Genomic DNA, 11,813 nt, shown 5'->3' on the forward strand with positions numbered 1-11,813 from the left:
CTGTGGCGTGAAGTTGACACTGGCTCCTCTGTTCAGCAGCAGCTGGGCCACGTTGAGGTTCTCGTAGTGAGCTGCGATGTGTAACGGGGTGAACCCAGTCTAGGGGAGACAGGAGGGTCAACACAGCCCCAGGACCTGGCCTGAGGGTAAACACCCTGTGGCTTGTCGAGAGCAGTGCCCAGGAGACTGTGCCTGGTCACATGGCTCCATGAGCCCTGGGTGTCTTGGAGCACACCAAGGCCAGGACTGGCAGGAGCCTGGGCTGGCACGGTGTGGGCAGGGAGGAGCAATGTGCAGGGGGCCTGGCTGTACCTTGGAGAGCACGTCAGCGTTAGGGTCATTCTGCAGCAGGACAGCAGCTGTGCGGGTGTCATCGTTGCGGGCGGCAATGTGCAGGGCAGGCAGCCGAACCTTTCCTTTTGTCCCGTAGTTGATAAGGTGGGCAACCACGTTCTCGTGCCCCTGCTGCAGGGCCACAGCCAGTGGCGTGAACCCATCCTGCCAGAGACAAGGGGCTAGGGTGAGATGGGATCACGGGGGCCTGGGTGGCCCTGAGTGCACATGCTTGCAGCCGGGCCGCGGAGCCAGAGGAGCCTCCGCGGGGCCTCACCTCAGTGGCCACGTTCTGATTGGCACCATTCTCCAGCAGAAACTTGACGACTTCCAGGTGATTCTCTTGTGCCGCCATGTACAGGGGAGTGAAGCCTTTCTGCAAATGCAGTCCCCCATGCCCATTGAGTGCAGCCGCCCTGCAGGGTCCAGGCTCCACACACGTCTGCCAACACTCTCCCTGGCACCTCCAAGGCTGCTGCATCCCCTCAGGGATGGACAGCCAGGCTGCGCCATGGGCATGGGGAGGAGGGGGATGGGAAAGCTCCAGGCCACTGGCTAGGGAAAAGGGCCACCAATGCTCGTCCCCTGACAGCGGCATGGCCCTGCAGTTGCCGATGGCTCAGGAGCCCAACAAGGGGCTGGTGCAGCTGCCAGGCACTCAGGGCAGGACTGGTAGCTGTTGGGCCCAGGGGCACTATTGGCTTGGGCACCACTCGCACCTGGGCCCAGAGGACTCGCTGTCATGGCTAGCAGCAGCTCATGTTACCTGTGACTGCGCATTGACATTGGCCCCATAGTTCACCAGCTCCCGGACCACGTCCTCCTGTCCAGCCAAGGCTGCGATGTGCAGAGCTGTGTTCCCCTTCTGAAAGACATCAGGCAGTAGCAGTCAGGGCATGCACCGAGTGGCCAGTGGCATGGGAAGGCAGGCAGCAGGGGTGGTTAGGAGCAATGGGGAGCCTGAGGATGAGCACACACTTGCACTGGGATCCAGACCAGATGCCAGCCCCATGCAGGGCAGGACACTTTCTCCCTCCATTAGGGCAGAGTCAGGCTCTGTGCACCCCAGGGCCTGGCCAGGTGGATGGAGGGGCCAAGGGCCCCTTCCTGCGGGCAGTCCTGAGCCCCTGTGCAGGCCCTGTGATGCACTATCCATGTCCATGTGGATAGAGGCTGGCCCAGGGTGCAAGGTAAGCAGCACAAAGGACAGGCCCAGGGGCCGGCTGTCAGGTGAGAGAGGCAGTGCCAGTGGCTCTGTGCCCAGGGCCAGGTGCTTGGCTGGAGCAGGCAGCCAGGCCCCGCTCCCCCAGCGCCAGAGGCTGGTCATTTATCAGCCCGCGCTAGCGCATTGTCCCGCCTGTCACGGATCGAGCGAGTGCCGCTCCCTCTGCAGGGGCTCCAGGAGGAGACGCGCGATGGTGATTTATGAGCGAGGGAGCCAGAGCCCTGCGCGGCACTGTGCGGCGGCCCCTCGCAGTCAGGCTCTGCCGCAGTGCGCGGGGGGCTGCCTCAAGCTCCAGTGCTGGGGCTGGAGACAGTGCTGTGCTCATGCTGTGCACAGGGTGGGGGCGCAAAAGCTGTGACAGCTGTGGCAGAGGTGAGACCAGTCTGCCCATGCCAGCCCAGGAAGCCAAGGCTGCCTCCGCATCCCCGCTTGCCCCCAGACCCAGCCCCAGCCTCACCTTGGTCGTAGTTTCAAGAACGATCTCCTTGTGCAGCAGCTCAGCCACCATTTTCACGTGGCCCTCCTTGGAGGCCAGGTGCAGGGCGTTCAGCCCATTCTGGAAAGAGCAGAGTCGGGAAGGGAGTTACCCAGAGTAGGTGGTGCTTGTGGGAGCTGGGCGCTGCTGCGGGGAGTCCCAGCACCCCGTGCCTGTGAAGACCAGGCTGCAGCAGGCGGCCCACCAGGCTGCCCAGGGCAGCACCAGCACCTGGCGCCAGCCCCCTGCAACACTGAGCACCCCCTCCCCAGCTGGCACGGTGCCCCCAGGGCAGACACATGCCTGGGACCAGGCTCGACTACAGGCGCCTGCCCATCCGCCACACCCTGAAGGATGAACACTGGAGGAGGGAGTTGGTTGTCTAGGGCTCTGGCCCCCCTTGCCCAGGGAAGGAAGCCAGGCTGCCAGCTCCAGAGATCTGCTCGCATCACCGCCCAGATGGAGTCCATGTTATGAGCCTGGCAGTACCAGGCAGGCCCCAAAATACCATGCTCCCGCCTGGCTGCTGCACAGCCAGAGAAACCACCAGCTGCCCTGCCTGCAGCACAGTCTGGGTACTACATCAGCACCACTGGGCGTGGGCACCCAAGAATGCCAGCACCATAGTGCCACCCGCAAGCCGGCTGCCAGTGCTATTGCAAGAGGCAGCCATCCCACAGAGCCCTGGGGACAGGTGACAGCAGTGACAGTCTGCCTAACCCTTAGGGACATTCAGCTTCTGCTGGAAAGAGAGTGCCTCCCTCCTGCTGCAAGCATCAGCTTGCAAAGCAGCAGAGCCAAGGGATGCACAGATTCCTTGGAAACCCCCTTCTGCTTGGCTCTGGCCTTCTCCCTGGCTCTGGCACAGGCTAGGCAGAGCAGGGCAACACCTGTGAGCCTGTACGCAGCTGCTGAAGACCTTCAGGGCTCCCAGGGGAGAGGGATTAACCAGGGGGTGGAGGAGCAGCACTGAGCCTGGGAGGTTGTAAAGCTCAAAGCAAGGAGCTGTGGAAGCAGAGAGGAAGGCTGTGCTGAGGAGCCTGTGGCAGTGCACACATGCTTGGCTTACGGCCACACTCCTTGACACACCAGGCACATGGCCATGCACGCACACAGTCTCTGCAACACCTGCAGATGCATGCACTCAGCACATGTGACCACAGATGCTCTCTTGCCTCCCTGCACACACACCAGGGCAGGATACAGGGGACAGCAGGCACGCTTGGTTTCCCTCCTTCGTGCACACATGCCTTTTCCTCCAGGACTGATGAATAGTCCATCGAGCGCTTGAAACCTTGGGAGAGCCCTTGTCTCTGGCCTGACTGCGACACACTCAGTGTTTCCAGAAGGCTACATCCGAGCGCCAGGCAGCAGCATATTCTGTGTGCCTGCCCAGCCTGACCCAAACTGCCCCAGCTGCAGCCTACTTGATGTCCTTGCCTGGGAGCCCTCATATTCCCACTTGTATCCCACTTCCAAGGAACCCCAGGGACGCAGGACGGATGGAAGCGCAGGGATGGGCAGAGGTGGGGACAAGGGCCATGGCCCAGGTGACAGGGAGCTCTGCCTGGGATCTCCTGACTCTCGGGATTAAGGTGGTGGCTGCCAACTGTGCCCATTGCTGGGCATCCTGCGGCGCATGAGGACAGGAAAACATGGGATGGAGTGGATGATGGAGATGACGATGGTAGTACGGTGATGGCGGTGGAGTCACAGAATGAGGATCAGATGGCAGGTTAAGGTCTCGGCATGTGTGCAAGAATACAGGGCCTGTGGGATAGGTCTGACCACATATATCCCTCCTCGTGACATACAGGACATGTGAGGTTGGACCTTTCCCACGGGTCTGATATTCCTCCGGGTGGAAACCCCAAAATGCCATCTAACCAGGGTGAAGACGTCGTTGCAGGAGGTGCCTCTGGCTGCCGCTTGTGCCCCCAGGTCCTACTACACCTCAGTTCCTCCCGACAAATGGATTGTGCTGTGGGTCCAGGCCAGGAGCTCCACGCCCCTCACTTGCCCTGTTCTGCCCCTGGGCTGGCATCCCTTCTCTGGGGGAATGTGGGGTGGGGCAGCTCCCTTCTGCTCACTGGGACCAGTAAGCCCCTCACCATGGCTCCTTCTGCCCTCTGCATGTGTCTGGCATACAGCAAGGCTCTGAGGATGCCTGGGCAGGGGCCTGGCCTGTTTCCCAGTGAGAAGCTCCACAGAGGTCATTACCACCATCACTGAGGGGTAAGTGAATGTGCCCAGGAGTGCTGCCAGTGCTCAGCACAGGTGCCCAGCACCATGGTGCAGGTACTGGGGCTACTGATGCTGCCCACAGACTGTCAGAGGTGCAACAGCTGGTGCAGCCAGCAGCCAGGCCCCGAATGGCACACAGTCACTCAGAGGAGCCTTCTTGGGTTTGGAAGGAGCTGGTGGACAGGGCCAGGTCGTGCTGAGCCCGGAACACAGCAAGGGCGAGGGCGAGCCACGAAGCTTCTGCAGTCTGCCAGCTCTGCACCGCTGCAGCACCCACCAGTCAGTCCCATGGCTAACCTATTGGGAGCCGTGCACCCCGCATCCCCCTGCTGCCCCCAAAACAGCAGCTGGGCAGGGCAAACCCACAGAAAAGCTCTTTCCAGGGAAGTAGAGCCAGTGCCAGGCTCAGGCTTCCCAGCACCGCATAGACAAAAGCATGCACCTACATACAAACACACAGGGAGACCATCCACAGGCATGTGTCTCCACATGCAAGTTACAGCCCCACCTGCTCCTGCCACTGCAGAGCCCTGGCTGCCAGCTGGGAGAGGCAGCAGAGCAAGCACTGTTACAGAGAGGTGGGGCCCGGCTCTGCTTGCCCCCAGGGAAGGCAGCACAGCCCTGGCACGCCTGTGGACAGAGGGCAGCTTGCGACGTGCTGACCGGGCACAGCCAGCCTGCAGAGGCTGCGATGTGCTAGCCCGGGGTGGGGCAGCTGCAGCGCCTGGATCAATAGGAGCCATGGCCAGGAGCGGAGGAGACTGCGGGGCCCAGGGGTGGCAGGTTTGGGTGCCATCTTCCAGGTGGGGATTGTGCCCCCCTGCAGCACAGCTGCCTCCACATAGTCACTGCAGGCTGAGCCCAGCGCCTCCCCCGGCTCAGCCCGAGCCACGCACCATTGGCAGTGGCCCAGATACGAGATGTTCTGTCGATTAAGTGCGCACAATTCCTCTGTGACTGCAGCTCCCGGAGCCGGCAAGGCCCAGGCGGGTCTGAGTCAGCACTGGAGCGGCTCCACTGGCCACAGGCTTCTGCGGCTGGGTGCCTGCTGGTGAGAGGCAGGCCTGTCCAGAGGGCCAGGGGCTGCACCGACCTCTAGTAACTGCCCCCTGCCCCGTGACAAGTAGCCCACACTCTTCCTGCTTCCTCAGCTGCTCTTGCTTGCAGCAGAGCCACAAGCTATGACCTATACCCACTTGAGACCCTCCACTGCCACCACCTGTCCCCAGCTGTCCCTGCCGTGCCCTCTGAGCAGGCTCCCATCCCTGCAGACATCCCACATGCCCTCAGCCCAGCCTGCATGCCAGAGCCCCTCCCTGCACCCGGCCGTGGTTGGGCCTGCAATCCCCAGTCAGCTGCTGGGGAAAGGACCACAAGTCCCCGAGCTCCAGGGGCTCATGTGGCAGAGGCCAGGGGCCCGAGCAGCCTCCCAGCCAAAGAATGGGGACACGGGCCCTGTACTTGGGCTCTCCCCAGTGCGTGGCACAGGGGACCCAGGGACATCACCTACCTGGTTGCAGGTGTTAATATCTACCCCATTCCTCAGGTGGTCCAAGGCTTTGTCCAGGTTCCCAGATCTTGCAGCCCGGAGGAAACTGGTGGCAGCATCAGCCTGGGGAAGAGGGGACAGTGTGAGTACTGGTGCCTGCCCTGCCCCTGTCACCATGCAGCCGGGCACAGCACAGGCCCTGCTCCCTGCGCAGAGCTGAGTCATGCCCAGCCTCTCAACAGCACCCGTCCCTGTGCTGGGGGGAATCGCAAGGCCCATGTAGCTCCAGCAGGCTCAGGCACACAGACCCAGCCCCACCTGCCTGCCCCGACTTGCCTAGGCCCTGCTACTGGCACCAGCCTGGCTCCCCTTCCACATCCCTGCACACAACTAGACACATCTGCCCCAGGCTGCCATCCCTGCACTAGTGGGAAATTGGTGAGACACCCCTGGAAACAGTGATGCAGCAAATCCCCCCCCTCCCCCATGCTGCTGAGACAAGCTCCCGTGCCCCAGGCTGGGGAGCAGCATGGGCCCCCCATGCACTGATCTTACTAATGGCCTGGTGAGACTGGGCTCTTGTCATGGGGGCATGCTACAGCCGGACCCTGGCACCAGGCAGTGCTTGTGTGGTGCACGGGCCCAAAAGAGCACCCCAGAAATGGCATGCAGGAAGTGAAGCCGGCAGGTGCCCGCCAAGGGGGAGCACGGCCGGCCCAGACACTCAGGCTATTATTAACTGTGCACTTCCTGTGCATCTGCTCACAGGGCTGGGGAGGAGGGGGACGGAAGAGCTTCTGTGGCAGGACGGACACAGGCAAGGGGCCCACAGGCATCATCTCTGTGGCACAGATGTGCACTCCCTCCCTTGGGGGCCAAGACAGGGCAGGCAGAGCCAGGGCCATAGCACACTGTACTAGGCACCTTGCAGCCAGCAGGGACACAGCAGGAACGAGCAGCCACCTCCGCCCCTGGCATGCAGCCACCCCTGGGGGAAAGCCCAGTGGCTGCGCCAGCACCGCTACACCACAGTGCAGAGCAGCAAGGGACGGAGGTAGCTGCGGCTGGAGCAGCGGGTGACCGCGGAGGACCCCCTGCCGATCGGAGCAGCAGGACCCGGCACCAGCCCCCTCGGGCACATGTGGCTTGGACGTCACGGGTGCAGAAGCCCCATCTGGAAGCGCTCCTAGTGTGACAGCGCTCGGCGCTACGGGAACAGGTGCGGGGCCACCACTGGGGTGTCATCACAGCCATGCGGCCTCATCACGCCCAAGGAGCAAGCGACGAGTGCACGACGGCCCTCCGCCCGCTGCCCTGCAGCCCCCACTGCTGGGGATGGACCGGTGAGCTCCGTGGCCTTGAGAGGGGCTTAGCCCTATGCTGTGAGGCGCCGAGGTGCCTCCTGATTGGCTGGGCTGACCTGCTCCACAGGGAGGACCTGGGCTGTGCACGCTGCACCCCGTGAGCTGACCCAGGGCCATGAGAGCGGTGGCAGGGGGAGCCGACAGCCTCCATCAGCTGGCTCAACGCAGAAGGACCGAGTGGCACTGGATCCTGCTGGAAGGCTCCCTGTGGCTCAGTCGGGAGCAGCGAAAGGGCAGAACTTCAGCTATGCTGTGGGCATGCCGGCCCCACAGAGAACCCTTGGCCAGGCAGTCCCAAGAAGCAGGGAGCTTCCCCTGACAGAAGACACGCAAAGCCGCGGCGTGAGAGCGGTCTGCTGCTCCAGCAGCAAGGGGCTGGCAGCACCCGGCAGCGGGGAGGCGGGGGCCGCGGGGAGAAACCAAACAGCAAAGCAGCGTGGAGGGGAAGCGCAGTGTATACTCACAGCAGTATCTGGACCGGACCTGCCCTGTCGTGCTGCCATAGTCCGGCACTTGAGCTGAAACCTGAGCCCGGTCTCCCCGCGGCCCCTCCTGGGCTATCTACTCCCCAGCTTGGGGAGAGCCAGTAAGTTACATTGCATCTGGCTAAAAATACAGGCTCCCTCCTCGCTCCAGCGCAGCCCTGCAGGGATCGCCAGCCGCTAATGGAATTTGTTCATTTTCTCTCCATTATTATGTCAGATGGGATATTTAATACCAGCCGCCTCCGGAAAGCAGCTGGCAGCTGCCAAGGGCAGGGTGCGGGTCAGGGCTGCTGGTGCCATCCGAGGAGGGCAGAGAGGAAGTGCCAGCGCACATGCCAGGGCGTCAAGCGTTCCATGGGCACCACGGGCCGTGGGCAGGGGGGCTGTGGCAGCCCTTGTGTCCGCCGGGTGTCAGGAGGAGGGCCCTGGAGGCCACGCCGCAGCCGGGGAGAAGCCTAGCATGCCGTCCCTCTGCTCGCCAGGCTCCCTGGGCGCATTTCAGAGATGCACGTCGCATCCTCGGATGGCAGACAGCAGCAGTCAGACTGCGCCGGCAGCCTGCGAAGGGGGATGGCTCAGCTCGAGGTGGGGGGGCAGCTGAGGAACTGGCCTGACGTCAGCGTGCAGGTCAGGCTGGCTGCCATGCTTGGGGAAGGGGGGGCATTCCAGGGCAGATCCCCAGCTACTCTGGCACGTGGCGGTGGCTGGGGGCCAGGGCAGGGCTGAAGTAGCCAAAGGCAGGTCAGACATGCCCCTTCTCCACCCATGCTTCCTTTCTTCCCATTTACTCTGCCCCTGGCCCCTCCATCCACCCCCGAGCTGAGACTCCCTGCCTGGCCCTGGCCTCTTGCCTGCACTCGAGCAGCCAACCTGCAAAGCACCCTGTGGTCCTGGGCTCCGCGCTCTTTCTGCTCCCGGTGCCGGCTTCCTACCGGTCACCCAGAGGGAGAGAGCAAACCGCGCTGCAAGCCACTGGGAGAGCTGGCGTTGGGCCCTGGGCCCCAGCCCCTGGCTCAGCACGTGGGACACGGGCTCTGGCTAGGCCTGCTCTTATTTTGACTTTGCTAGCCCTGTTTCCGGCTGCTGCCCAGGGAGTGGCGGCAGGCAAGAAACTCTGGGCCCTACTGATAGATGGGGCGGCTCTGCACCCCACCATGTGCTGTGCAATATAGACAGTTGATCAGAGGCGGGCAGGCAGATGCAGGCATGGGCTGCTCCTGGTGCCTCGTGTTGTGGTACAGGGACCCCAAAGCTGCAGCTGCTGCCCCAGGAAGGACCCTCTGGCAGCTGGCCCGAGCCTGGGCCCCCCTGCTCACAGCCTCCTATGAGGGTGGCAGAGCCAGGCTGTTGTCAGGAAGCAGAGGCCTTGAAAGCAATTCACCCCAAGGAGGCTCTGGCTGGGCCGCCCTCTTCCAAACTCCAGCATTCTGGTAACTCCATCATGGCACGGCCCCATCCCGCAGCACCAGGCTCACTGCTCCTGCCACAGCGATGTCCCCAGGGGTCCCCCTTGGGTCCTGGTGCCGGGAGCAGCCAAGGAAGCAGGAGCCGGGAAAGGGATGCTAAGAACAACTGAGCAGAGCCAGGGACCAGGACGCAAAGGACCAAGGCAAGATGCAGGAAAGAAAGAGCATCAGCGTTGCACTGCCCCTGTGCGCAGAGGTCAGGGTGGGAGACTCTGCCCTGCCACTTCCCTTCCCTTTGTGTCAAGGGGAAGTCTTGCATTGAGGCTCCTAGCCCAGATCCCCAAGCCAGACCACGCTGGCTTCTGCTGCCCATTCGCATGCCTAGCATGGGCAGCACAATGCAACGTGGCACTTCTGAAGGTCCAGGTTTCAGTGCGTGGCAGGATGGTGGCTGAGCTGGGATGCAGTGGCAGTGTCACCTGCTTGCCTGCCCGCCAGGGAGCATGGGATCACTGGAGGCAGCCACCTTGTGCTGGCACCAGGCCTCAGCTTTTACTATCAGGGAGAGGCACCTGGAGCACAAGACAGCCCACAGCCCCACCATTGAGCTGGAACAGCCCCAGGACCTAGACAGGCTGTGAGCTGATGCAACACTCTGAAGCCCAACAAAGCCCTGGCTTACAAGGAGGAAAGTGCTGCTCTGCCTTGGCCCCTGACACCTCCCATGGTGCTGCTGCCAGCATCCCCGCAGCCTGGATGGGCTGGGCCCCCAGGGCAAGGGCACCTTGTTTCTTCTCCTGGGACCACACGGCAGGGAGCAGCCATCCCTGCAGCATGTCAGCTCCAGTGTCCGCAAGCACCCTCCCATCTCCCCCCAGAGCCAGGGCAATCGTGCCGCCCGCAGCTCAGGCTAAGGCCCTTGTCGACCATTAGCCATGTCTGTGCTGTTCCCAGCTGAGAAGACAGCATGTGCACCTCCAGCTCTGAGCACTCGTTAGGTCAAAGTGCAGAGAAGGCAGGAGGCCAGGACAGCCCTCGCCATGGTATGACCAGGCTTCAGCTGTCCAGGTTGCAGGGGAGAGACCAGGCCTGGGAGGGTCCCATAGAGAGGCAGCCACAGAGCCAGGGCAGAATAGGGGCGCTTGGTGCCTGACACCCATGCCTCGTTTTTGCGTCACCCACGCCCATCTCTGAGCTGCCCCAGGAGGGATCTTGCCTGCTGCACAGTCCGACTGTCATGGGGAAGGGCCACGAGACGCCTGGTTGAGGGAGGCCGCCTGAGCACAGTTCTCAGAAACGCTCCCTGCCCATGCTTATCGGAGCAACCAGGCTGGGGCCTTGCACATAGCCCCAGGAGCAACGGCAGCGCATCTCCCATGTCCAGCTGCTGCAGTGCACGTGCTTTGTGAGCAAACGGTGCCCCTCACTTGGTGCGTGGGGCAGTCAATGCTACACTCGGTGTTTATTTCTAGCAGCACATCTACAAGCTGAACCCTGCCGCAGCCCCAGGACCTCAGCTTCGCAACGTGCCCGCAGCAGCAGGGAGACTGGGGCGGGGGGAGCCATCTGGGTTCAGCACTTGGCTCTGAGACCAGGCAGGTGCCAGAAGGGCCATGAGCCCCACTCCACAGCAGGGGTCTTGCCCAAGGCAGAGGCAGAGCCTGGAGCTGACCCCAGACATCGCTCTGTGACCTCCATCCTGTCCCTACACTGCTCATTGGCTGCAAGCCCCCCGGAGCAGGGCCCCCTGCTCTAAGCAGAGGTCATGGGACTGCTTGGATGGGGGCCATTGCTGCCCGCCCCTGTACCTGCCCCATTACTCACCCTCCTTTGCCGGCACAGTATCCCCATGGGGGTGTCAGGCCTCCCCTTGCGCTGTGGGGATCTGCAGAGCAAGCACCGCTCAACCGTACCCAGCACCGTGGCTAGCACCAATGTGCGCAGCTCGTGATGGGCTAGTGTTTATCAACACGCACCCATGCCCTATCGGGGTGCACATGTGCCTGCAGACCGGCACCAAGGGTGGCTCCCATCTGGGAGATAGGAGATTAGAAATGTCACTCGGCGAGGGCTCATAGTAGAAAGCAACATGCCAGCTCCTGGTCTGGGGCATAAACATGCCTGCAAGATAGTAAACAGGGCTGGGCCCAATGTCCAGCCTGGCCCTCCGCACCCTGGCATGCAGGCAGGGCCCCAGACCCCAGGGTGGTGGCTGCTCAGGCCTAGGACCACCATGGTCTGTGTCTGCATGGAGCCAGCATGTGCCCTGCATAACTGTGTCCCTATGCAGTGACAGCCCCTTCTGTCTTTCCTGCCCACCCCCACAGCCCCTGTATGCAGAGACAAGGAGTTGTACCCCTCAGCCTCAAAAGCCCAGGCCCCAGGGAGTTAGCTAGAGGCCCTGGCTCTTGGGGCCCTGCTCCAGGGGCTGGTGAGCACAGACAGTGTGGCTGCTCATGGGGCAGCCTGGCTGGGAGGACAGATTTCCTTTCTCTGTGGGAGTGTCAGAGCCCTTGCAAGTCCTTCTGCACTTGCTATGGAAGCAGCTGCTACCCTGTGCCTATGTGGCCATGGCTTCTGCATTCGGTGTCCTGAACTGCTGCATGGCGCAATGCACATATGGCTTCTGCTCTCTACCAGCAGGTGGCCAGCTGAGATAGGGCCGTTTCCAGTCCCAGTGTTGCCCCACACAGCCACCCCTGCCAGGCCATGACCCTTGGGACATTCTCCAGCCATCACTCAACGGCCCCCATGGACAGGCAGTGCACACGTGGCACCTGATGGGGCTTTGG

The 11,813-nt window shown here is 62.6% G+C and overlaps 1 protein-coding gene across 10 annotated transcripts in view; it reads right to left on the minus strand.

Annotated features, from left to right (window-relative positions):
• The window catches only part of ANK1 (ankyrin 1), a 47,909-nt gene that overhangs the window by 18,598 nt on the left and 17,498 nt on the right, over positions 1-11,813 (minus strand). For 7 of the 10 annotated variants that reach the window (XR_003093916.1, XM_025203427.1, XM_025203424.1 and 4 more), the window contains exons 2-7: positions 5,788-5,889; positions 2,016-2,114; positions 1,100-1,198; positions 611-709; positions 313-498; positions 4-99 (exon numbers count right to left, since the gene is read on the minus strand). Coding sequence is in view for 9 of the 10 variants with exons in the window: in XM_025203427.1 (XP_025059212.1) it covers positions 4-99; positions 313-498; positions 611-709; positions 1,100-1,198; positions 2,016-2,114; positions 5,788-5,889 (681 nt within the window). In the remaining variant the exon portion in view is untranslated. Of the gene's footprint in view, positions 100-312; positions 499-610; positions 710-1,099; positions 1,199-2,015; positions 2,115-5,787; positions 5,890-10,845; positions 10,952-11,813 lie in introns of those variants that run through there. The other 3 variants (XM_025203429.1, XM_025203426.1, XM_025203421.1) reach the window with 2 other exon arrangements.

This window comes from Alligator sinensis, unplaced genomic scaffold, assembly GCF_000455745.1.
Source record: "Alligator sinensis unplaced genomic scaffold, ASM45574v1 scaffold98_1, whole genome shotgun sequence".
Lineage (NCBI taxonomy): Eukaryota > Metazoa > Chordata > Crocodylia > Alligatoridae > Alligator > Alligator sinensis.